This window comes from Rhipicephalus microplus, chromosome X (assembly GCF_043290135.1).
Source record: "Rhipicephalus microplus isolate Deutch F79 chromosome X, USDA_Rmic, whole genome shotgun sequence".
Classification (NCBI taxonomy): domain Eukaryota; kingdom Metazoa; phylum Arthropoda; class Arachnida; order Ixodida; family Ixodidae; genus Rhipicephalus; species Rhipicephalus microplus.
The window spans coordinates 406,731,141-406,759,100 of NC_134710.1; the positions used below are offsets into that span (position 1 = coordinate 406,731,141).

Here is a 27,960-nt window from a genome sequence, read left to right on the forward strand (position 1 = left end):
ATATATATATATATATATATATATATATATATATATATATATATATATATATATATATATATATATATATATATATATATATATATTGGGACAAAAACATTTCAAACGAATTTAAATAAGAAGAAAAAAGACATTGCAGGTTTGTAGATGTCCCCACATCACATCCACCACCTTCATGAGCTGTTCCTGAAAACCCAGGAATAGGCTATGCAGCGAGAAAAAAAAAATTCACGTCGACGCAAATGTGACGTGTGCCCTCGACGTGACGGAAATGAGATGCAGCGAAACTACGTCGTTTGAGGCAAGTGGCTTCAGTAAAGCTATACCTTTTCACCTCCCAGCCTCATTTCAGATCAATTTATTGACTTCTATTTTCGCTGCCAGTGCAACAGTCTCGAAATATGCATGCGGTAAAAAGTTCGCCGGACGTACTTGGAAGATTTCCAGCATTTAAGTATAGCAAACAGGTTGCAACAAGGAAGGTGAGGAATCCTTCAAGTGCAATATGAAACGTCTTGCGAAACAATCGAGAAAAAAAATTGAGCATATTCACGAAGTATGTAGGCAGAGACGACCAGTTAACGGTCACAATCGACTTCATCAAAAGTAGAGCTCGGCAGTAGCGCACATGGCTCTTGTCTGTCGTGCTCAGTACCGGAAGCCAGCGCTGGGCAGCTTCACAGTGAGCGACTCCGACCCACGCTTGGGTGCGTGGTGCCGGCCATGCTCTAGTCATTGCGGGAAGACCATTCGAAGCAAGAACAAGGACCGCTGGAGTTGCTGGTTGCTTACGAAGTGCAGCACAGGGCCTAGTGTGTACTGTGAACAGAAGAGTTGATAAGAGAAACCGATTTAAGGAACGTGCATGAGTTCCCTAGTTTGCATATAATTGCCAGCACTGACATTAGCGCCGCGTTGTGAGACAAGAAATAACATATAAAAATTTTAAGAAGTCCCTCGTTGTTTCATAAGGCCACCATATAATTAAAAACATTTTTACAATTTCGCAGCAAAGCATCAGGGCCAACATCTGCACTGAAATTAAAACAGAATCTATAGTTGGTATTCTTCCATACGGGATATTGTTATAAAATATTACAATCATAGCTCAAACACACGTCGCATTCACACACGCTCACACGTGCACAATCAGGCACCAGACACGTACAGCACTCACTTTACACTGTTTATTATTGCGATAGCAAATATATAGACCCTTTCGGCTAGATTTTGCCGCCGGTGTCGGCGTCACCGTCCCTTACCATATATGCGTACGTATCTCTATATACAAAAACGCAAGAAAGAAAAATTACACAGAGAAAGACTCCGGCGCGCGGAGTGGAACGTCTGATCTCTGAATTGTGAGCGCGAGGTGATAGCCTCAGAGCCACGAAGGAGCCCCTCCTTCAACGCCGAAAGGGCAAGCTATTTATATCAACCACTTACCCCTGGCAATAGCCACCTAGGGAGAACTATCGTGTTTTCAGCCTTACCAGCGAGATGGCGCATTAAACGCACGTCGCCAGATATAAAGACGCTGTGGTGGCGCGCTCTTATCGCACACGCTACTTAATATCAGTAGATTTATTCAGAGTAAGCCAAGGAGCTTTGAGGGGAATGATCTTTTTCGGATGAAGAGATCAAGTGATGTACGCGATCTTTAGCGTTCTCAGAATAATATTGCCAACGCTTTCTCGATGGATGTCGTATATCTTTATTATTCTTTGACGTATGGCAAGCTTCTGGCTTCAGTGAAATCCTGCATCGAAGAAAATGGGAACGTTCCTTTCATGAATGTCGCCGGCGCCACGGTTGACAATTTTTTATCGGTTTTAAAATCTTATCTCAAGTGTACTTTCTATCATGTTCGACTAAAAGCCCTTCCTTCAACTGCAGGGAGTCTGCATTGGTTCTTGTGTCACACCGGTTCTCAGCGATAGTTTTTGGCTGGAGTAGACTGAGACTTGAACAATGTTAAATAAAGGGGGGGGGGGGGGGGTTAAGGTATTTAGATATGTCGATTATTTTTAATTCTTTTAAACAAGCAGAAATATCTTCATTCCCTGAATCTATTTTATCTGGTTTTTACAAACTAGGAGGAGGGCTTTCCTTCACTGTTGAAGTACTGCAAGAAGCTTGTCTGCAATTTTAAGCCTACAGCATTTTCGCCGCCATCGAAAATGCAGCCGCCGCAGAGTAGTATTTTTTTAAAATGAGCAACCAATTAGAGCAACAACATTTTCTTTTATGTGCTATTGTTTTTATGTTAACATTGGGCTTAGGTAATAGGCTACTCCGCCTGGTAGTGGTAGTTGCAGGTTGCCTAGTTTGCTTGTTTGTCTCGAGGTGCCTCCAAGCAACTTTATGTCACCTCCTAATCGGTTTGGGCGTCAGCGGGTACACTTTTCTAGCTAAACTTTAGGGCTAAGTTATTCATAAGGTAAGTAACCATGCGATTGGCAAATATTCGAGATGTGGTGTGTGCAAAAAACAAAAACAAAACGGAACCGCTGAACGTTATATGCGGTGATACAGATCAGTAGGAAACCGAATTGTCCTATCCCAACTTCTGATTCTCTGGCCAAGGTCATCGAGAGACAGAGATAATACTGTTTATTGACCGGAAATTGATCTGAGACAGCGTACATTCGTCTAGTTGTTATTATTCCGGGAGCGTGAAAAGGGACAAGAAACGCGTTAGATGAGTGTCGCGGAAAGTTACATAAAAGTAAAGAAAGGATAAAATGTACACTGTCATTCTTTATGAAACAGAACACGTGATCGCGTGACCTGCTGCTCTCTATACAACGGCTGCCTACAGTATCTTGGAGCGCTTGTCCAGCGGCCATAACTCGTTGTTTTGTTTGCCAATAGATGACGCCGAAATCCAACGTCTTTTCTTTTGCTGTCGGTTGATGATGGTCCTGTAGGCAGCCGCCGTGGAGCGCAGGCTACGCAATGATGTGTTACTTTTCATAAATGACGACGGTGTACGGCCTGTAATAATTATCATAGGCTATGAATGGACTATCTGAGGATTTATGCTGACTATAAAGAAGTATTAAAGATAAAAAAAGCGCTCATAGGAACAACGCATGCTTTCTTGATGCTGTCAGTCATAGGGAGTTCAGATGAAGCCGTTGGGTGAATTAGTGAAAGCGCACCCAACCAAGCTCGCAGAACAAGTCTAACACCGACGAGACAAGTGCGGGCTTGCGCTCTTGTTTCATTGGTTGAGGTGCAGCCTGATAGGCACAAGTATGCCGGCAATGCTTGAGCTTGAATGTTCTCCCGCGCGCAAACATCTGATATTTGAAAGTACACATATGTTGATCCGCATGTAGCCTACGAATATTGCTTGCATACAATCAAAGCAGAGGTGATTATGAGGTGACACCAGCTAATTTCCTGCGAGAAGTAGAATAGCGAGAACAAAAATTTTCATGTGTCATTTCAGGGTGACGTTACGTCTTGTTTATCAGGTTAGTGAACGATCTATGGTGTGTTACAGCAGATATTGCTGGTGCGGTAACGATGATCGTTTCCCTGCCACCTGTGCTAGCAATGTACTTGCAAAATGCGGCGCATTTCTTAACCAAAGACACATTCAGAGTATGTATGTATGTATGTATGTATGTATGTATGTATGTATGTATGTATGTATGTATGTATGTATGTATGTATGTATGTATGTATGTATGTATGTATGTATGTATGTATGTATGTATGTATGTATGTATGTATGTATGTATGTATGTATGTATGTATTTATGTATGTATGTATGTATGTATGTATGTATGTATGTATGTATGTATGTATGTATGTATGTATGTATGTATGTATGTATGTATGTATGTATGTATGTATGTGCATCTATCTATCTATCTATCTATCTATCTATCTATCTATCTATGCCAGATTGTGCCCATACCTGAAAGAGGTAGCTCTTTCGGCGGAAGGATACCAGCACGTGCATGCGGCACTGAGATTCACTGGTGGTCTCGACGCGCAGCTCGAGGCGTGGACGCAACCACGACTCACTCTGCACGGCCACCCGCCCATAGGGCTGGTACTCCACAACGTTGTACCACGTGTCCACTTCACCTGCAAATCGCGCCACAATCACCACTATTATAGGTTTGCCCCTCGTGGGGCAATCACGACATTCTAAACTGCCGTGCTCGTCTATGGAGTACGACAGTTAAAATTCAATATCATCTGGCACGCTCCAATGCCGTCAGGGGACCGATAATCAAGAGGACGCCTCGCGCTTCCGGGAGCCGCACGTGCGCTGATGTGTGTAGCTCCATGCGCGGCAAGCCCTTTGTTAGTAGTGCGATAGGTGTGGCATAAATAATAATAATAATAATAATAATAATAATAATAATAATAATAATAATAATAATAATAATAGAGTTTCTATAGGCTCCAAAACCACATTAGATTATGGGTATAGTGACTGGTAGCCACTACATAATGAGGGAGACCGCAGTGGAGGCCACCGGAAGTTAAGACCAGCTGGGGTACTTTTAACCTGCAACTTTAAAGGAACCCCACACCAATTTGGGAAACTCGAGATGCTTGTGTTGTTTGAGAGCCCTGCTTGCGGGGCCACCTCTGACCGACGGACGAGCGTTGCTGCCTATAGGATATTTTGATTTCATTTTAAAGAAAGAGCGCGTGCTCGCTGGAGTACTCAGGTGCAGTAAACATTTTCTGTGGTGTGACGTAGCGGGGACCCCCTCGAGACGTCAAGCAAGGGCGCGCACAATACCCTGACCGGCACCCAGCGAGGAGTATTGTTCGTGACCCCTGCGGCTCTATTGTCGGGCAAAGTGTGTTCGGCTGCGTGCACCAAGAATGCTTTTCTTTTTAAATGCGAAGCATTTCTTTGCGCACTCCAAGCTCTTTTGGCATCTATCTATCTATCTATCTATCTATCTATCTATCTATCTATCTATCTATCTATCTATCTATCTATCTATCTATCTATCTATCTATCTATCTATCTATCTATCTATCTATCTATCTATCTATCTATCTATCTATCTATCTATCTATCTATCTATCTATCTATCTATCTATCTATCTATCTATCTATCTATCTATCTATCTATCTATCTATCTGTCTGTCTATCTATCTATCTATCTATCTATCTATCTATCTATCTATCTATCTATCTATCTATCTATCTATCTATCTATCTATCTATCTATCTATCTATCTATCTATCTACTGACGTCTGGGTGCTCTCGTGAGAAAACCCTTAACTTGGCGTGAACCATGATTAGTATGGAAGTGTAAGATGGAGTAAAATCCAGGTTCTTTGCGATGTTGTGGAAACCAACTCTCACCACTCGGCGCCCGAGACGCACCACCCGAGGTGTTATAGCAACGCGGGCGACGAAACGTGCTGCCGCTATTCCAATAGCGGCGATTGAGTTGCTGGTCACTTAAAGAAGCAGAACGGCTGGATAAGTTCTAGTACGCCGAGAAAAACGTATACTTACTGACTGCACAAAAGTTACATAAAAACGGACATCAAAGTTACAAAAAAAAAAGAAAACACTTTGGAAACGAACCGTCTTCTGTAGGGCGACCCTATAGGACTCGACAGAACCGATGGTGTCCAGCACCTCAAGCCCGGCTCAGAACATTTGGCGGAGCTTCGGGGCCTCTTCTCATCCACTCACTGCTCCGCCCTTACACAACTCTCGGTGAATCGTCGCCTGGTTGTCCACTGAGAGGAAAGTACTTGGTCGATTAAAAACCCCGCCACGAGGACGCCACTTTCGTGCACGTGCGGGCTCATGCCCTCTCCCCAAATAAAACAACAACCAAAATGAAAATAAAAACACAACTAGCTAATGTCATTAGAGGCATGAGCCAGCTCCGCGGTGCGCCATTATCTAAACAGAACTACACGTACTGAGTATTACGGCCATAGGACGACTTCCCTGTAACATGTCAATTTCTTGACGACGAGGCAATAATCCGTTTGTCCCCTGTGCGCTGTAAGAGGAACCAGTCGCTGACCGCACGTGGCTTCACTTACGAGCTCATTTGCAAAGATTAACGCGGGAGCAGTCGAAGACATGCCGCTGTGACCATACGCACCAAATCATCATCAGGAGCCCGATTGCTGCGACGCTGCCACGCTTTCACGTGTCGCCAGCCCGCCCACTTCCGAGAGCTACCGGAGCTAAGCCGAACCCGCGTAAAAGGTTGCCAGTGACGTCCGAGTTTTCGCGACGCACGCTGTCTCGAAACGGCGTGCGTGACCACAGCATGCGGCTGGGCCGCAGCTCCACCGATGTAAGGCGGTAATGCGCTGCGCTGGGTCTCGGGAGAGGCCCATTGAAAGCTCCGTGAGACAATTAGAGGGTCTTTACAATGAAGTTTCTAATCCCACCCTTTTTGTTGCCCACGTGGGGTCGGTTCCTTTTTCCGGAGTTAACAGGAACTTGAAACGCTGAGTAGTCTCCGGTGCTGGTGAACTACGCGGGGTGAAAATTATGGTGCCGGATTCTCGTCGGCGTTCACGGCAAATCTGGTCGGGCACGCTTCGACCGAGTGCAACTAAAGCATTGCTACCTGCCAATTGGTGACATGCCTTCCCAAACTTACAACTCACAATAAATAAAAGCAAATGAAAATTGCCACGAAGCCAATTCTTACCGCGGTCCTACAGATGCTTTGACAAATATGACACCCTGTACAAGGCTTGTATAGTGTCACAATCCTGTCGCGTACGTCGTCGAGCACTTCCCGCAAAACAGCGGCACATACCCACAGGCGCGTGTCACTGCTTGGCGGGTATGTGGTTATTGACACTTAGTATTAGCTCAGAAACGACGATAACACACATTGGCAATTTTATCGCGTGAGTGTTAAAAAGCTCAGTGGTATAGCATAGAACGCGTTACTCGAAGGTCGCAGGATAGGTTCCTGCCCACAGAAAGTTATCTTTTCAGCCACTTTTCTTTCTTCACAATTACATTAGAAATTAGTCTAATGACTTCCCCTATAGCTTCCTTGGTATTATTGTCTATTAGATCTCACTAATATTGTGTGAAAACAGGGAAAAACGAGCCCGTAAGTATACACTTCTTTCCATTATTCAATAACGAGGGTCTCGTACAGGCAGACTTGGTGTCTTCAGGTTGTATACGAGAGACTATTGGTCGGCTGCCAGCTCGTAATAGGTTGACGTGCTACATGACGCCAAACAGGCTCATAAAAAGTGTGCCACACTCGCCACCATGGTTACTGGTGGCGCTTACTTACACTACCACGTTTAAATTCACATATATACCCAATAAAGTGGCTGGTAGGATAGCCATCGCGGTAGCTCAGTGGTAGAGCATCGAACGCGTTCTTTGAAAGACGCAGGTTAGGTTTTTGCCCACGGCAAGTCATCTTTTCACCCACTTTTCTTCCATCACATTTACATTTCAATTTGGTCTAATAACTTCCCCGATACTTTCCTTGGCATATGCCTGGTTAACCTCCCTGCCTTCTCTCTTGTTGTTCTGGTCCATTCTCTGTTAGATCAGATTAATATTGTGTTGAAACACGGAAAAACGAGCAATTAAATATACACTTCTCTCCACACACACACACACACACACACCCACACATATATATATATATATATATATATATATATATATATATATATATATATATATATATATATATATATATATATATATATATATATATATATATATATATATATATATATATATATATATATATATATATATATATATATATATATATATATATATATATATATATATATATATATATATTGAAGAAGAAAACGCATCGTTGGCAAACAACATCGCCACCGCTTGGGTACTGGGTGCTTGGCTTCGCTCGCTCGGCTCGTGCTGATCATCGCCGGCATCTGCTCGACCGTTGCTCTTGCTCGATCGTGTTTCATCGTAGGACTACCGTCGCAACAGTCGCCAATAAACCCTTTTTTCAATTGGCGGAGGGTGCTGACATTCCCCGTCGCCTGAACCTGGGTGCTGCCATTCGCCGTCGCCTCAACCTGGAGCTGCGCAACCGAACGCTACCTACCATCATGGCTACCAACAACGCGCAACCTGGCTCTTCCACTCCATCCCCCAGCAACCCCGGCGTTCTTCGTTTGCGAGAGCCCAAAGTCTTTAGCAGAGCTGATGAGACTGACGTGGAAGACTGGTTCGCTAACTACGAACTGGTGAGCGCAAACAACAAGTGGGATGACGCGGACAAATTGACTAACGTCATCTTTTACCTCACTGACGTGGCCGAAATGTGGTATAACAACCACAAAAACGACATTATGACGTGGTCCATCTTCAAAATGTTGTTTGCTGACGTTTTTGGCCGACCCGCTGTCCGCAAGTCCAGAGCCGAACAACGCTTGCGGACTCGCGCACAAAAACCAACGGAATCTTTCACAAGCTACATTGAAGACATCATTGGACTTTGCAACCGACTGAACACCACCATGCCCGAGTCGGAGAAGATTCAACACATCCTCAAAGGGATAAATGACGGTGCATATCAGCTGCTCCTCGCCCGTAATCCTGCCACCGTTGCGGAACTTGTTACTTTGTGTCAAAGCTTCGACGAGTTGAGCAAGCAGCGCGCCCTGACTCGGCCATTTTCCTCACACGCCGATTCGCTTTCCAGTCTCACTTCCGTTCGCGACCACGCACCAACCCTGCAAGAGATTAAAGACTTCGTGCGTGAAGAAGTAGCTCGGCAACTGTCGTTGATTCCCTTCACGCAGCAGCCGCCGTCCTCTCGTCTGCCCTCACCACTCCGCGACGTTATTGCCGAAGAGGTAGCTCAGGCTGTTCCCGTCGCTGCCCACCAGCAGCCTGTGGCCGTGACTGTTCCCCATGCGCCGGCTATGCAGCCCGTGGCCGCGCCTCTTACTTATGCCCAGGTGGTACGCAGCAGACCCCGCCAGCAGCTTTTGCCACCCATGCCTGCAGTCGCTCCCCACTCTACCCCTCTTTCGACACCTTGGGCTGCACCGCGAGTCAGCAATTCCTGGCGCACTGCTGACAATCGACCGATCTGCTACGCCTGCGGTACTCCAGGACACGTGGCACGATATTGTTGTCGTCGTTTCCAATCGCAACACAACGCTACTTGGCCGTTACCGTATGACCCGCCGCCCACGCACCTACCTGCTCCCTATCCTTCACCGCAGTATGGCTACACTAATCTTCCCGGGTCTCAGTCACCCCAGCGCCCAGCTCCGACTCACTCTTCCCTCTCGCCGTCTCCTCGCAGGCGATCTCTGTCCCCAATGCGTCCCCGACCCGCTTCCTCCAACCGGGAAAACTGAACGCCGCTGTTCCAGAGGCAAGAACTGCGCCGTCATCGAAATTCCCAAGTCCTCGCACTTCACCTGCTAACGTCGTCGCCATATCTGTCGATGGTGTTTCTACCTTTGCCCTCATCGACACAGGTGCTGCCGTTTCTGTTATAACCGCCCAGCTCTGCCGCTCCCTACGCAAAGTGACCACGCTGCTCTCTGGACTATCGCTTCGTACGGCTAGCGCACAGCCAGTCAGACCTCTCGGCACCTGTACAGCCCGCATTTTCATCCAAGGCTCTATGTACGTTGTCGAGTTCATCGTCCTTTCGGTGTGCTCGCATGACGTTATCCTCGGGTGGGACTTCCTGTCACAACATCATGCCGTCATCGACTGTGCACGCGCTGAAGTTCAATTTTCGCACCTGTGTGACGAACCTTTGCACGAAACTCTTGAGCGGTCTCCAAAACTCGTCGTACGTGAAGACACTGAAATTCCGCCAGCCTCTCTTGCCGTTGTCCCTGTTTGCTGCGATGACCATAACGATGCTACAGTAATGTTTACACCTTCCGACATTTTCATGAGCCGCAGAGCCGTTTCCTTGCCTTTCGCTACACTCGACGTCACTGCGGGCCGAAGCAATATTTTCGTCCACAACCCCCTTTCTGCACCGCTTACGCTACTTGCCGGCGAATGTCTCGGTCGAGTGGAGTACCTCGATTCCTCTTTATTCCTTAACATGCCAGACGAATCGTGCAGTAGCGCCTCGACCGAACTTCATGCCCTTTCCCCACTGGATTGCTCATCGAGTGACACCTTCTCGAGTTCCATCGCCGACACCTTAAGTGCCCATGAACGCGCCGAGCTTCTTAATCTTCTCCAGCACTTCGCGAATTCATTCGACGTTTCTCAGCCGCAATTGGGTCGGACTTCCGCAGTGCACCACTACATTGACACCGGTTCGCACCAGCCATTGTGTCAAAAACCGTACCGTGTCTCTGCTGCAGAACGTCACGTCATCAACGACCAGGTCGAAGAGATGCTACGCCATCGCGTTATACAACCATCGCACAGTCCTTGGGCATCTCCTGTCGTTCTAGTTCGAAAGAAGGATGGATCGATTCGATTTTGCGTCGACTACCGGCGATTAAACAAGGTGACGCGGAAAGACGTCTATCCATTACCGCGCATCGACGACGCCCTTGACAGCCTCCAAGGAGCCGAATTCTTCTCCTCCTTAGACTTACGATCTGGATACTGGCAGGTTCCTATGGCAGAAGCTGATCGCCAGAAAACTGCGTTCATTACACCAGATGGCCTGTACGAATTTAACGTAATGCCATTTGGGCTTTGTAATGCTCCTGCCACGTTTGAACGACTCATGGACAACACACTGCGTGGACTGAAGTGGTCTGTGTGTCTATGCTACCTCGACGACATTGTCGTTTTCTCTCCCGATTTTCCTACACATCTGCGTCGGCTCCAACTGGTGCTGACGTGTTTAACCAACGCTGGGCTCCAACTGAACCTTAAAAAGTGCCGCTTCGCCGCGCGAGAGCTGTCCATCTTAGGGCACATCGTCTCCAAGGATGGTGTTCGACCCGACCCTGCAAAACGGCGAGCAGTCGCTGAGTTCCCGAAACCTACTACACTGAAAGAATTACGCAGTTTTGTCGGACTATGCTCGTACTTCCGGCGCTTCGTGCGAAATTTTGCGTCGATCATGTCACCACTGACCAACCTCCTACGCGGTGATGCAGACCTTTCATCCTGGTCTTCTGACTGCGACGTCGCGTTTGCCACGCTCCGTAGTCTGCTAACATCTCCTCCAATTCTTCGGCATTTCGACCCAACAGCTGCAACGGAAGTTCACACAGACGCTAGTGGGGTTGGTCTAGGCGCCGTCCTCGCCCAACGCAAGCCGGGCTACTCCGAATACGTCGTCGCTTATGCGAGTCGCACACTCACTAAAGCTGAGGCCAATTACAGCGTCACTGCAAAAAAGTGCTTGGCGCTAGTGTGGGCGCTTCGCAAGTTCCGCCCTTATTTGTACGGTCGCCCATTCGACCTGGTAACGGACCACCATGCACTTTGTTGGCTCGCCACATTGAAAGATCCTTCTGGCCGCCTAGCTCGGTGGGCACTGCAAATCCAGGAGTACGACATTCGTGTCATCTATCGCAGCGGACGCAAGCATTCTGACGCCGACGCCCTGTCGCGTTCGCCTTTACCTCTCGACTCGGCCTGCGAAACCACTGGTACCAACTCCGTCGCATCTCTCGACCTCGACTCCTTTACCAGTGAACAACACAAGGACCCGTGGATCGCTTCCCTTTTTAAGTGTCTCTCTGGATCGTCAACCACTGCGGTACCACGATCTCTCCGACGTCAAGCTGCTCATTTCGCCATTCGTGATCGGCTGCTACACCGACGCAACTACGCCCCCGAAGGTCGTAAGTGGCTCTTGGTTGTCCCGCGCAGCTTGCGATCACAAATCTGCGCCTCCTTTCACGACGATCCCCAATGTGGTCATGCCGGAGTTTTCAAAACTTACGAACGCATTCGCCATCGCTTCTACTGGCGCGGAATGTATAATTTCGTTCGAAAATTCGTTATGGGCTGCCCTGACTGTCAACGCCGCAAATCACCGCCTTTCCACTCGTCCGGTGCGCTTCAACCGCTTCCGTGCCCTGCCAAACCTTTCGATCGGATCGGAATTGATCTCTATGGCCCTCTACCGACAACATCAGATGAAAATCGGTGGATCATAGTCGCTGTGGACCATTTAACACGCTACGCTGAGACCGCCGCCCTTCCAAGTGCCACTGCGCGGGACGTAGCATCCTTCATTCTTCATCGCTTCATACTACGACATGGTGCACCTCGAGAGCTACTAAGCGACCGAGGTCGAGCCTTCCTATCAGAAGTCGTCACGTCTCTGCTTTCTGAATGCCATGTTGTTCATCGCAAGACCACTGCATACCACCCGCAAACTAACGGGCTCACGGAAAGATTTAACCGCACCCTTGGCGATATGCTCGCCATGTATGTGACATCCGATCATACTAACCGGGATCGCATTCTTCCATTCATCACGTTCGCATATAACACCGCGGCACAGTCTACCACTGGATTTTCACCTGTCTTTCTTCTTTATGGACGCGAACCATCCCACACCATCGACACTCTCCTTCCATACCATCCTGACGCATCCGAATGCCCATCTGTGTCCGAAGCTGCCCGTAATGCGGAAGAGTGCCGTGAACTCGCACGCACCTTTACGTCACAAGAACAACAGCGCCAGAAAGAAAACAACGCCGACTCTTCACGAAGCCCCAGCTATTCCCCGGGATCACTTGTATGGCTGGCTGTTCCTTACCAAACCGCCGGCATATCCTCAAAACTCGTTCCAAAGTACGAGGGCCCATACCGCGTTTTGGAGCAAACCTCGCCGGTGAATTTTCTCATCGAGCCACTTTCCCCATCTGACGACATGCGCCGGCGTGGACGTGACATCGTCCACATCGCCCGCTTTAAGCCATATCACAGCCCTCTGCCTCCAGACTCTTAGGTCGCCAGGATGGCTCTTTTTCGGCGGGGGCAAATTGTGAAGAAGAACACGCATCGTTGGCAAACAACATCGCCACCGCTTGGGTACTGGGTGCTTGGCTTCGCTGATCATCGTGCTGATCATCGTGCTGATCATCGCCGGCATCTGCTCGACCGTTGCTCTTGCTCGATCGTGTTTCATCGTAGGACCACCGTCGCAACAGTCGCCAATAAACCCTTTTTCAATATATATATTATAGTTAGAGGACGGATTGTGATGTGGCCGTTTTTTTGTCTCTGTACCGTTAGCCCCGTTTAACTTTGTGATGGGGTCACCCCACCGCGGCGGTCTAGTGGCTCAGGAACTCGGTCGATGACTCTCAGGTCACGGGATGAAATCCTGGCTGTGGTGGCTGCATTTTCGATGGCTGTGAAAATTATGTAAGCCCGTGTGCTCAGCTTTTGGTGCACGTTAAAGAACCCTAGGTGGTCGAACTTTCCGGAGCCTTCCACTAAAGCGTCTCTCATAATCTTATGGTGATTTCGGTACGTTAAACTCCACATAACGATCAATCGAATTTGTTATGGTCACGCATGTCTTCATGTCTCACTAGTGCAGTGTTCATTTAGTATATTACAGGCGTAACTGGAGCCAGTATACGTGGGATATTTGTGTTCTAGAAGAGCAAAAAGTTCACGTTATATTGACCTTTTTCTTTCATGGATGTTTCTAAATATAGGCCCTTGATAAGGTATGGCAGTAACAGCGTTCGTGAACCTTCTGTATATCAGGACAAGCTGCTGCTGACGCACTATTGAACTAACCATCTACCCTATCATTCGGCGTATTCATACTATCTAAAACAACAATAATAATAGTACCCATCTCACCTATTAGGGGAAGCTCGTAGGTGGCGCGATAACGCTTTCCGATGGACATCTGCTTGCCGTCGGCTTCGACGACCGAGCTCACGAATGGCAGCCACTGCAGTATTGTGGAGAGAAAACCAAATATATCGAGTCTCCCTAAATAGACGTTGAAGCACAATTAAAATGAAAACGAATCTATTGGCACGCGGCTACGCAATCGCACAACTGGTAAAGTATGGCATGAAAGCGGCAGCTAAGAGTTATAACTACCGTAATGGTCTGTATGGAATCTATGCGGCGCAATAACAAAGGGTAGCAAATCCTACCTTGTGTTCAACATTCGGCTGCCTTGCATGGTTTGTCAGCGTTCGTGAACGTTTCTCCGATCTGTGTGCGCTACACAAGGTATCCTTCGTGCAGCGCATGTGTGAAACCTTAGCAATGATTATGCTACTGTCTTTTAGAGAGCAGCTTTCCGGTGCCAGTTCCTGAATTAGGTGTCGTTTCTGGTTGGCCCTCACTGCAGGCACCTGTCTGCCATGCGTCGATTACTGCTGGCATTGCGTAGGCCGGCTCTATGAATTACTCTGGAATGATCACCTCCGAAACATGATGTATAACGTAAAAATACCAAAATAAAAAAGAAAAGTGTGGTTTAAAAATAAGAGTAAACTTTTGTGATTTCGAATTGGGCGACCGAAGCATAAAATAAAGAAATAAAAAAAGGATGGCCAAAATAAAAACATTCATAAAAACGATCATTAGAAAAATAGGAAAGCAACGTAAATATGAAGAGGAGCCTGTAGCTGTGCACGGCTCTCTCGAAGTCTTCGCCTACGTATATCGCCACAAGAAAACGCATACAGCTGCGCCAACATTTCGAGTTGAGGAGTATTGTAGTCATCGGCAGTAGTATTCTTCCACGGAAATGCAACTTGCTGTGCATTTTACAGTAATGCAACATTGTTTAGTCATGTACAGAGACATCGAGGGTAAAAATATTCTGTCGTTTCATTGTGCAGGCGATTAGTCCTAGGTATAGCCATCATGAGCTGATAAATACAATATTCAATAATCACGCTTTCTCACAATGCAGGAACGTCCTTTCCAACGCGGGCACTCATACTCGCAGTGCCTCTGTCACCAAAAGTAAAGTGCAGCCACTTAAGACAGACTTCTCCACAGCAAGGGTATTATAGTGAAAAAGCCAGCTTCTGAAAATGTTTGTTAGATGCGTAGCATTTGCGCACTGACTTGACAAGAAAGTCGTCCGTCCGTCTTTCTGTCACGTAATACGAACATCGCCATAGAAAAAAAAACTAAAGTGAATTAAGAGAAAAGTTTAAGTCAACTGTAACGTTGGACTTCAGTGTACTATTTGGCACGAGCATGGTATAAAATTTGTATTGTTTACTTACTGTGTCTATGTTTATTGTTTGTGGTACCTTTTTCGTTTTTGTTGCTGTCTTCCTCCTTTGTTTGTTTCTTTCTTTCAGTCTCTTCTTTTCTTTCGTTCCTTCTTTCTTTCTTTTTTGATTCTTTGTTTTCTCCTTCTTTATTGTTTGCTTCCACTCTTTTCCTCTTTGTTTCTTTCTTAATTTTCCTTCTTTATTTTTCTTTCTTGCTTGCTTTTTTCGTTTCCTTTTTGTTTCTCAATTTTTCCTTTCTTTCTTTTAACATGTGGATATTGACTGCATGTTCGCAAAGTTAATTGCGGCATATCTGACGAGTTTGTCGGGGTATAAACGTTATGACCCGTCTGTCATTTGGCCCTGTTTCAATCCGGGATGCTTCACCCAATAGTACGAAAAGTTTACCTTGCTCTAGCCGACTGTGTGGGTCCGGCTGCTTTTTAGGGCTGTAATGACTGTCTGTATACAAAGAGTCTGCCAAGAAAGCGGCAACTCAAATGCACGATTCGGAACAGTAACACAAAGAAGCATACGGACGGTGACAGATCAAGACGGGACGAAGCGCTACCTAACAGGTAGTTTTTTTTTATGCACGAGATTGCACATATAAGTACGCACGATACTGCACGAAGAAAAAAGGGAGTGGCGGAAAGAGGAGGGGGCACGTTGCCTTCTGTATGCCTCTCTCTCCCCACCACTTTGTTTTTTGTTCCTTCGCACGGTGGTGTGCGTGCATATATGTGTGCAATCCCGTCGATTAAACACCGACTTGTTAGGTAGTGCTTCGTCCCCGTCTCGATCTGTAGTCGTCCGTGTGCCTCTTTGCACTACTGCTATGAATCATGCGCTACTAACTATACCATCAGGTTGTCCTTTTGAGCCTCCATTCATTCATTCATTCATTCATTCATTCATTCAATCATTCGACTTGATCGGCTATATAAATATTGCTTCAAACGATATGTTCGAGGTATTTGAGTATGGTTTAAAGTGGGTTAAACTGCATTAATATGTTGGAAGCGTGCTGGAGTAGACTGGTGTTTCAAACACTTGCCTTCTGGACGTGCGGGCCTAGCTTCAAACTATCCAGCAAACACCAAACGACTTCGAAGTCGTTGCACAGCACTTCTTCTTCGCCTGCCGATTTTCATTTTGAAAAATCTGTGAAGAATGAAACCACACAAAAAGTTCGCGACAGTGAATGTTAACAGTACGTATAATATCGAACCATAAATGTATACATTTATGGTTCGATATCATACGTACTGTTAACATTCACTGATCAAACCATAAATGTATACATTTATGGTTTGATATCATACGTACTGTTAACATTCACTGCCGCGAACTTTTTGTGTGGTTTCATTATTCGCAGTTTTTCAAACTGGAAATCGGCAGGCGAAAGAGAAGTGCTGTGCAAGGACTTCGAGTGTCGTTCGGTGTTTGCTGCATAGTTTGAAGCTAGGTCCGCACGTCCGGAAGGCAAGTGCTTGAAACACCAGTCTACTCGAGCACGCTTCTAACATAATAATGCAGTTTAACCCACTTATAACCATACTCAAATACCTCAAACATTTCATTTTATACCCAATAGTTGTTATATAGGGCTACACGAAAAAAGCGAAACAGGTGGATGTAGGCTGTTGAGAGGAAACTTTATGATCGGAGGGGATACGCAAGCAGACATCAGTGACAAGGTTGACAAAGTAACCAATGTTTAGGACATGCCTAAAATTCAGATGCTTTCACGGGAGCGCCACAAGCCCCATTAAGCCAATGTGTGACAATGTTCTTGTTCTTGTTCACCTTTTGTCCATGGCGCACACCCACTATGGAGGATTGGCCAGGAATCGAGTGGTTTAAAAGTTATTGTTCAGATTTAGAATAATGGAAATATAATAGAAAAATTACCGATGACCTAGGAAAGTGTGGTGCTTGATCTAATGCATACAATGATTTAAATAAAGAAACGATTTTTTTCTTAGAATAGAGCAACAATCTGGTTCTTATACGTATATAACTTTGTTGACACGTTAGGATAATGAAACAGAATAATTAGTCAGGCTATTAGTTTCATCAATATAGTACCAAATGGCCGCGCATACAGTCGCATTAAAGAACCTAGAGATGGAAGCTCCAAAAGACAGAATGACAGGCACAGATAGGTCCACACCAATACCACGTAAAGGTATTTCTAAAAGGGTTTTTTGGTATGTGTTAAACCACCTGCGAGTCCAAAAGAAATTATCTATTGTTTCAAGTTCTTCACAAAACGCGCACAGTGGCGAAGGTGCCTGAGCAGACCTGTGTTTATAGAAGTTTAAATTTGGTACCCGGCAACGCAGCCCTGTGACAGCTACTTGTTGTTTACGAGTGCGGCAAAGGTATCTTCGCCAGTTATATAATAAATGGCGATATTCAGTAGAGTTTCTTAGTGCTGTACCTCTAAAGACTTCCATGAGCGTACGTCTGCGTAATCGAGCAGCAGTCACATAGGCGGATGATGAACAGTGCTGTAGAATCGGTTCGCTAATTGATGACTCAGCTAAGGAATCGGCTATTTCATTTAGAAATAAGCCTTTATATCCAGGCACTCCAACTAATCAGACTTTTATAAATGCGCAGGCAGTAGTCTACGTGACGCCTTTGTTACTTGATTACCAGCACCAATAGAAAGTGCCGTCAGAAGCTTGGGACGCTGGAAGTGTTGTTGTTGTTGTTGTTGCCCCTTCGCACTGGCACATACCCACTATGGGGGATTGGCCATGAAATCTAGAAGTATCCTATATGAGATATATTAAAAGGTTTATCCTTAATGAAAAAACTAATGATGTAATAGAAAATAATAATTAACTAAAAAGGAATATTAAACTAAACAAATAATTGAAGATTGAATCAAGAAGAGAAAAGGTGAGGTAATACTACAGTGGAAGACAGAAATTTTGAGTAGACCAGACAATCGAGCTTATCTCACCCGGTCACAATCAAATGAATATGCAAATTTCATTCAAAATTAGACAAGTGTCTTCAGAAATATATTTAAGCAGGCATTATTATGACATGCGCTTTGATTCTCGAATGAAATTGCATACAGCATCGAATACGCTCCTGTGGCAATGTCCCAAGCTAAAGGCACCGAAACTTAGAACATTATCTGCAGTTAAATTTAAACCTACTGCTTGAAACGGAACAATTAAAAGTCTTTTCCTAATTAATGAATAGTTTTTACATGTTATAAAGAAATGCTCTATTGTTTCCGTTTCTTCACAGAATGGACACAGGGGGGATATCGCCAGACCAGCTCTGTGCAAGTAAAAGTTTAATGGAGGGACACGACATCGAAGTGTTTCAAGTCTCAACTTCTTCCTCAAATCGCACACTTTAACCGAAGCGCCGCCGTTCCGGCACTGTAGTGGACATCAAGAATGTCCTTGCCGCAATGCCACAACGCTGTGCCAGGAAGTATACCAAAATTCTAAGGTCCACCAGGTTTTTTTTGAAGGTGGAGGGGTTGTTCGTGCCATTCAGCAGCTTGAATTCACTGTTTTCTTCTTTCTTTCTGAAGATTTCGTGTTCTGTCACCTTTCAGCGCATACCCAACAGCCAGAATTCATTGTTATAGCCGATAATGCGGCATGCAGTCATTCCTGTGAGCCGGTTTTTTCGTCATAGAAAACATCCGTATGTTGACTGTGCAGTGGCATTGTTATAAACAATATAATGTTAAAAGTTGTATTGTTATAAGTGGGTTCGACTGCATATGCGAACCATATGAATGTGTTCTACCCGCAGTGCAAAGCAAATGTAAATATAAAACCTTTTTCACGAAGGTTTCATTTACACTTGTTGCAGTGGAAAGAAATCCATCGCTGTGACGCGACGGAAAGTTGGCATGTAGGAACGTACACATCATAGAAAATTCAAGTTTTGCGCAAATTTCATGCCATACAAAAGTTTGGTTGGTCGTGGGATGCGCTTTCCCGACTCGAACGAGCTGTAGAAGGAAGGCAAAAGACGCCATGTCGTCGATGCCCAAAACAACGTTCTGGAAAAGACGCACAATACAGGTCTAAGCTAACATATCACTCAGATAACTTGGGAGAGAGCTTCGGAGCGTGTGTGTGTGTGTGTGTGTGTGTGTGTGTGTGTGTGTGTGTGTGTGTGTGTGTGTGTGTGTGTGTGTGTGTGTGTGTGTGTGTGTGTGTGTGTGTGTGTGTGTGTGTGTGTGTGTGTGTTTAAGGGAATACATCGCACGCAGGCATTTGTGGGAATTCATCAAATCCAGGATACCGATGGCAATATTCGAACTTCCTATAATATAATAATTGCGGGGGTTTCACGATACAAAACCAAGATATGGTTATGAAGGACGTCGTGCTGGAGGGCTCTGGAAAATTTGACCATGCGCTTTGCATTGATATACGCCTAAATGTAAGCACATAGGTCTCAAGAATTTCACCTCCATCGAAATGTCGTGGCCACCAAGATTCAATCCCACGTCCTTGGAGTCACAATTTGAGCGCGATAACCGCTAGACCATCGCGGTGGATAATGTTATAACTTTCAGGAACTAAAGAATAAAACAATAACGTATTTCTATCCCCACTCTGCGGACAGTATATTGCTACCTCGGGCGCTCGGAACCTTCTTACGGTATACATGCGCGAGAAATACAAATACATGATTGAATATTCAATAAAAATACAAATTACCTTGTTAAGTAGATGCTCTGCCGCACACGCTGCCACTGACGAATGGCAGCTAGTGAATTCTTAAGGAGTGTTTTATCCAATTTTCAAGTACTAGCTCTTGCCCACCATGGTGGCCCAGTGGCTAAGGTACTCGGCTGCTGACCCGCATGTCGCAGGATCGAATCCCGGCTGCGGTGGCTGAATTTCCGATGGATGCGGAAATGTTGTAGGTCCATGTGCACGTTAATAATAGGATTTCGGTGCACGTTAAAGAACCCCAGGTGGTCGAAATTTCCGGAACCCTTCACTACGTCGTCTCTTATAATCATATGGTGGTTTTAGGACGTTCAACCACACACATCAAATAATGAAGCACTAGCTTCGAGATGTTCACCTCCAAATTTCGCGACTATTTACACTAGTGTTTGAGCTGCTTGTGTTCAACAATGCACAAAACGGCATGTTAAAAAAAGGTCAACTAGCCCAGCGGTGCATTTTAAGCTCAATAATAGTAGTTGTAGGGATTTAACGTCCCGAAACCACGATATGATTGTGAGGCATGCCGTAGTAGAAGGCTCCGGAAGTTTCGACCGTCTGGGGTTCCTTAACGTGCACCTACATATTTTAAGAGCATTTGAGGCCTCAAACATTTTTGCCACCATCAAAAATGCGGCCGCCGAGGCTGCGATTTGATCCCGCGACTTTCGGGCTAGCAGCCGAGCACCATAACCGCTAGACCACTGTGGCGGGTCCACACAGCTCGTTTGATGGCAATTATCTCAAAAGTACGTGCCCCCATCAGATTTCGTTTGTAGTGTATATGTGCCGTTTAAGCTTTATATTTGAGCTGTCAAGTAATTGACGAAAAGAGTCGTTGAGGAAATTGTAGTTATGTTGTTAATTACTTTTACTAGTTATTTTATGTCTATAATGCCTATAGGCTGCAGTAATAAAGCTAAAAAATACAATCCAGCTTCTGTCACAGCCGATATTAGTAAAAATTATAATTGTATAAATAAATAAAATCTTTACACCTCATTCAGCTTCTGTGGACATTTCCTAACCACGCGAAAACGTTTACGTGGTGTTGCTAACGAAAGCAGGGCCGTCTTAGCGTCATTCATATGCATGATCAGCACAATTCCACCTATGCTGACAAAAAAGTTTTCCAGTGTAAAAGAACTCGGATAAAGTATTCTTAATTTGATGGCATCTCCAACTTATTATAAGGACCATCAAAGTTATGCGCCTGATAATATGGGCGAGGAACTCTCAGAGCTAAGACGATGATATACTTGCAGTAACAATAGCTATTTTTTAGATGCTAAGCAGCCTATGCGGGAGTTCAATCCGGTGTAGGGCGTGACCACCGTTGCTGCGCACGCACGTTCTCCTATACCTACTCTCCTACACTCCCTCTCTCTCTCCACCCATGGCATCTGCACCCCTACAGTCCGTGCGCATCCCCCTCTTCTGTTTTTTCTCGAATGCTCCCCCTCTCTCTCTCCTCCAGGAAAAGCTGCGTTAGTAGTTGTAACCTCTCCCTGTAACCTCTCGGCAGCCAAAAGGGAAGGACGTGTTTTCGCGCGCTCCTCAGCTGTTGTTTTGTGACTCGAGCTCCGTGCTGGACGTGCGTACACCACCGAGGAATGCGGTCGCTTCACCGGTGCTTCACGCGAGTACGCTGGCCGTACTCGTGTGCATCGCAAGCACCGACGTGTCCATGGTTCATTGCGTGAGCCCTGTGCCTGTTCCCTGGACTTGGAACTTCGGCCACTGCCTTCTAGCCCACATGGAATGGTTGGTGAGTGATTCTATATTATTGTAGCACTTTCTAGTGCTCGACTAGCGAGTGCAGTGTCGTAACGACTAGCGCAGTTCAATCCTACCGCATGTGAGGACTGTGGTCTTGAACGCGCGCGGACTTTCTTTCTTTTCAGGCTTCGTTTTCAATGCAGGAACGCGAGTGATCCTTGTTTGTTTTTTCGGGAACGCGAGCATCCTTTTAGGAACGAGCTTGACTTTTATTTTCAGGCTGTTTGACATTCGCTAGCCGCTAGCTACTTTTAACCTGCGCGCCTGTTTCTTGTGTTTATAGTGAGGTAGCGTGCGCACTGCTAAGGTTTCTTTACTTTTAGCGCGTCTGTTATCGCGCTACTTATAGCACAAGTAGTGCCGGCATTTGATTACTTATCGTGAGTGTTCTCTGCGCCTATCGTTATCTTTCTTTTCAAAAACGAGTGCGATCTTTCCTTTCTGCCTGCACCCCCCCCCTTTTTTTTTCAGATGTTGCTTTGATGTCCGGTAGGTGCTAGTTTGTTAATGAAACCTGCGAGATGGTTTTTCGTGCTTACCTGTCGTAATGTAGAGTGTTCACTATAAGGCACGGATATATTTGGCACGGGTATGCTGGTAAGCATGGCAAATGCACAAAGGCTACGCGTGATGGCGTTTACGATCAGGCATGCTAGTGCCTGATCAGCACTAGCAGCTTGGTGGAGCAGCCCCATTGGGTCTGCTCCACCAAGCTGATGCTACGACTCAACCAGGCTTCAGCGTCCTCAGTCCTGCTGTACGCCTTCTCACTGGTGGCCTTGACGCCTGCCAGGAGACTCGACCTGGAGGGACATCACAGGAGGGCACTGAGGGCCATCCTGGGGCTCCCCAGGTACTTCCTTGTGGCAGCGGCTCTGGCCGAGGCTGGAGAGTGGTCCCTGTGCATCCCTGCAGATGCTGCAGACAAAGACAGCCCTGCAGAGGCTGGCCAACCATCGCCGTGCCGGTTCATGGGGAGTCTCCTGACATCCAAGCACCGGGCCCTTGCGGCAGCCGGGACGTTCGTCTCCTCCCACTGGCTGTGCTCTCACGTGGGCATAGCTGTCAACGAGGAGGCGGACACGCGGGCCAAGGCAGCACACCAGCCGGGAACCCCCATCATCCAGGCCATGGCGGCCAGAGACTACACGCAGGCTCGTATCAAGAAGCTCCTCGCCTCGGTCCACCCAGACCAGAGGGTGGCCAATGGGCGGAGACCTAGGCGTATTCCCGAGGCAGGCCTTACCAGGAGAGAACGAGACGGCCTGCGGCAGCTGCGGCCCAGATGCGTGTGGACCGCGGCCCGCCGCTAGCTCAAGGGACGCTGCGCCTCCCCAGCCTGCAGCCGCTGCGGCGACCCCGAGACCCTCGAGCACCTCCTCTGTGCCTGTCCTGCTTTGGCACTGGAACGCTCGAGGGTCACCGCGGCCTACTGGAGACATGGCCTTCCTGGCGCCACCCTGGAGCACCTGCTCTTCCCATCTCGTCCCCATCTACCAACGCTCCGGAGCCTGGTAAAGTTCCTGGACGAGACGGAAATCGCGGCCTACCGCTGAGAACGGGACCCTTTCCACTCCTACCCTTGCGGCCGGGCTGCTGTTCGTGCTGAAGACGACTGTGCCACTGCTCACTTAATCTTTTTCTCGTCTTTCCACTTTCTCCCAATACCCTTCCCCGCAGGCACTGCACCATGCTCCTTACTGAACTGCAGAAATTAGGTGCTTTTCTCCTCTCCTAACCACAACCAATCTCACACTCTCTCAGCAATGATGTGACGGTGTCGGGAAACTAGATTCTGCAGACGCACGATGAACCCACCTGCTACCGCGTGGCGTGCTCCAACAAGAGTTCGGCAACAGTAACAGCCACAAAAACTACTATGAATTCATGGTGTCCTACACTTGGAAGAACTTGGTGGTCCACTTGGAAGTTACACGTAATGAACGGAGCTTTAAGTCGGCCCGTCGCTCCTTCGCATGCTACTCATAGTTACCTTTAGTGGGAGATGGTGTTTTTTTTTTGCTAATAACGAGCTACCGCTTTGGGTTGCGGCATTATAGTGCAGTTGTACCCCTTTATAAGATGCGTGCTCTGGGCAGTAGTTCCTGTCTTTTATATAAGATGTCTCTTATAAGCAGGGTACCGTAAATGTATTTTCCCTATCGACTCTTATTTTACTCTCGGCTCACTGGTGTTTCTGATACAGAGGTCCAACTGTATACAAAAACCAAGTGTCATATGAATCGGTTCATTTAGCGTACAAAAATTCCACACGCAAAATAGCGCCGGTAGCTTGCGCGTTTATATGCGCTGTTTTCCAACAACTGCTGCTCCCTCAATCGTATGCTTGTCAGCGATCAGCCATTTATGATATGGCAATCTGATTTTTCATTCAATTCACTTGTCATTTCATGTTGCAATAATTTGCTGCTGCTTGGATGTGCAGGCATGACCTCCCGTTCCGGTGCCGGTGCCGAAACGTGTGCCATTAGGCACGATGTCGACCTTCGTAGGCGTAGCTGCCATAACCCGTACACAAAGAAAAAAAATATGAAAGGAGGAAATATAGTAGGTCAGGCAGAAGCATACTAAGCTTCGCTTGCTCACATTTTCTCGTTACAAAAAGGGTCCTGATTTATATTTTAAAGACGATATTCTTGGGATACTTGAACACGGAAATATCTATCTATCTATCTATCTATCTATCTATCTATCTATCTATCTATCTATCTATCTATCTATCTATCTATCTATCTATCTATCTATCTATCTATCTATCTATCTATCTATCTATCTATCTATCTATCTATCTATCTATCTATCTATCTATATATTACTCAATTCAGCCACCCGGTCACAGTTTAAGCACTTGCTGAACGCCCAGCCATCTTGTACTGGTGGCTGCGTTCACACCTGCAAACATTGTTAATCGAAAAGCAAATATTACGCCTATCTCAGGCACAACATCAATGCGTAATTATTAGGCGGTGTGTTCATTAAACTAGAAAATACATAGACATGTGATTCTCAATACCGTAGTCTTTCTTACATTTTGCTGAAAAATTGATGCCACGCACGAAAAAAGACGGCCGACAGAATACTATCGTCTTTCGACGACGTTTGAAGCGAAGTACGCAAATACGCAGCCAATTTTTTGTTTATAACAGAGACATTTTATGTGAGCTTATTTAGTACTGGCTTGCCTTGCTCATGTACTCGGAAGAGGCGACAAAGCGGAAGGCATCGGCCCCGCTGGCCTTCAGCGTGATGGATTGAGAAGCGACCCAACGGTCTTGGTCCACCTCGTTTTGGAACAGCACTGTGAAGCCCGCCACGCACGCCGCAAGCAAAGACACCCAGCCTTTGGCCTGCGTTGATGCACAGAAAAAAAATGCAAAGTAGGAAAAACATCTGGTACATTGTGTTTTTAGGAAAAGGGACCTAGCAGTTCTGTGTTGCTAGTTAACTGCAGAATTGACGGGACTGCTTAGCTTCTCTCAGCTTTGTTTACCTGCGTGTACAACTCGCCTAATGGTTGATGCATGTCAGATCTGTATAGTAGCGCACGCCCGAGCGTAAGCTAACCTTTCATGATTACGGGTGTCATACCGTCACTATTTATTCCGATCGGACATTATTAAAATCTAATGTCTTAGTCGTGATTGGCACCTTTGCGCATACTGCAGAAGGAGGTCAATCAACGTTGAGCAATGAAATCCCCCCGGGCGCGATAAACAGAACACCACGTGACATCAATTTAACGTGCGCAAAAAACGAATGAAATGATAAGAAGATTGCCTCCCGCGTAGAACCCAGTTTTTTTTCTCCACAGAAAGACACATTTATTCGAATAAGACGAGGAAACATCAAGCTTTTTCTTTTGAACTTGGTGGTACACAGGTCAACGCCCCGTGGTAAGAGGGACGCTCATAGCATCCATTCATGCATGCGCAAATAAGTTTGCGTCGACTTTCGTTACCTCGACAGCGCCCCCTCACCCTTTTTTTTTTGACAGTCGGTGTTTGTGTTGTCATGTTCGCTTGAGTTCGTATCCTTACCTTCATTCATGATTCATCTCCACCAACAAGGTCACACTGTCTGTCATAAACTTTAAGTTTTTATGTAATATGCTAAGACATGTTGCCGGGCTAGTTGGTTGGGGTTCATCATTTATAAGGGTATAGCGCACCACGACAAGGACACAAAAAGAGAGATGCACACACACACAGAGCTAACTTGCAACTATTGTTTTATTTGCGATCACACAAACTGTACAATAAAGAACACGGTTTTATTGTTCTTTAACGCATAATTTCAGCAATCAGATAAAACATGCTCCGTTTACGAGTATAAGAATCAGAAAGTGGGGAGACCTAATGACTTTCACATATATGGCGACAAGCATTTTCAAAATAGTTACCGACCCTCATAATTTCCCGCGTATACGTATCACATAAAACAATGGAGCTTGTCGTTTCGTCTAACATCTTTTTTTTAAAACTTGAAACTGATTCCATAAATGCTCTCTGTGTGAAAGGACACTCTTGTGTTTCATAACTTGCATATTTTCTTCTCGACGAGGTGATTCTTATGAATTTAAAGTTGCATTCTAAAGAAAAAGTGGACTGAAGGAATTTGGCACATTATGTCAAATTTCTTTTTTTTTTAAAGCCAGAAGGCTTTGGTTTATGTTGTCGAGTTCTTACCTGGCTGCAAGTAATTGGCTTGATTTGGAGACCATTCTCTGCTTGTATCTGGTGATTAAATTGATTACTCTAGTTCTGTTATCTCGGGTGTATCACAAGGGCGCATCCTCAAGCACTCATAGAGCATTTACAGGCGGCACGAAACCATGCATTGTTCCTAAACTACCACCAGGTCGCTAATGTTACAGCAATCAAAGCGACCCTTCTAATTGACTTCTACATCGCAATAAAGCTCTTAGACAATGTTTCATGTGAGTTCCTCTAACGCCACTAATACCTTAACGTAATGTTTTCGTCATGAAAGAACTTATCACGCCTTTTGAAATACTGCAGCAAACATGTTTTCAGTAAGTCCAGAGCATTCTTTCTTTTAATCATTTCTGTAGTGAATGTTATTTGTAATGTATGTTTCGTATTGACCTTGTTTTTATTGTACCTAATACCATGGCACCTACGCACCTTTTCAATGCCATAAGGCACCCCGCCATGGTGGTCTAGTGGATAAGGTACTCGGCTGCTGACCCGCAGGTCACGGGATCGAACCCGGCTGCGGCAGCTGCATTTCTGATGGAGGCGGAAATGCTGTAGGCCCGTGTGCTCAGATTTGGGTGCACGTTAATGAACCCCAGGTGGTCGAAATTTCCGGAGCGCTCCACTACGGCATCTCTCATAATCATGTGGTGGTTTCGGGACGTTAAACCTCACATATCAATCAATCAATGTCCTAAAGCCTTAGTGCATCTAAATAAGTAAATAAAAAACGAATGAATAAATAAACAATAAAAACTATATTCGCACAAAGCTCAGAATACGTTAACTCAAAACTAAAGAAAGCGAAGACCACAGTTAGACAAGGTTAGGCCCCATTAAACGCATGCAGTGATTCAATAGATAGAAAAGTACGACTTCAATAATTCCATACTTCTTTTGTTTTCGCAAGCTTCCGTAATGCACACTTTGAATGACCTACTTAGCCGAAGTACATCGGAAGTTTAATTGGGCACAGAAAACTTGTGCCCTTCTGAACACACCTTGTACACGTCACGCCGCTTTCGCCTGCAATCAAAGCAGCTTAATGTCAGAAGCCACTAAGAAAGAGCCACGTCACGAGCTGCGCGCCACAAGATGCGTAATTCTGAGCGTGCATCTACTCCATTTGTGCAGTGGCAAGTTAACGGCATGGCGGGCAAAGTGATCGCAAGGTCGGAATGTATTTACATCTTAAAGTACGGCCAACAAGCACGTGGTCTGGCGCAACGATGCACTTACCATTGCGCTGACCGAAGCACCGCCGAGAGTCTTCTGGCCAGCAATGTTTGGCTCCCGTTACCATGCTGACCGCAAAAACATGGTCTTCGGGCAGAGCAGGGACAAGTGGTCAAATGCACGCCGAACGAATGGTGTCGCGCTGATGCACTCTACGAGGTGCGTCTGTTATCGACCAGCTGCAGACCAATGCTGCTCCCGGTAATTTTTCACCCTGACGTGCACAGAAACAGGTGATTCTTTTTACAGGCCACTCTAATATGCAATAAAACGTCACTTCAAGCCATATTATTGGTATCACAACGTCTCTTCTTCAAATA

General features: G+C 46.0%; 1 protein-coding gene across 1 annotated transcript; it reads right to left on the minus strand.

Moving 5' to 3' along the window:
* Nucleotides 1-288: 288 nt before the first annotated feature.
* Nucleotides 289-27,922, minus strand: LOC142776478 (uncharacterized). The gene is made up of 5 exons (XM_075880248.1): nt 27,644-27,922; nt 24,872-25,036; nt 13,772-13,865; nt 3,933-4,105; nt 289-819 (listed from the first exon to the last, which is right to left on the minus strand). Exons 1-5 carry the CDS (start codon nt 27,644-27,646, stop codon nt 733-735), a joined length of 522 nt encoding a protein of 173 aa, XP_075736363.1. The 5' UTR covers nt 27,647-27,922; the 3' UTR covers nt 289-732.
* Between the last annotated feature and the right edge of the window lie 38 nt (nt 27,923-27,960).

Bases quoted from the DNA above. Each gene is read 5' to 3' on its own strand.
- LOC142776478 (XM_075880248.1), bottom strand. The intron at 13,866-24,871 runs GCAAGCCAGTAC...ACAATACTGCAG, and splicing joins CTTCCGAGTACATGAGCAAG to TGGCTGCCATTCGTGAGCTC. The intron at 4,106-13,771 runs GTGAGATGGGTA...CGCGATTTGCAG, and splicing joins CTACGAGCTTCCCCTAATAG to GTGAAGTGGACACGTGGTAC.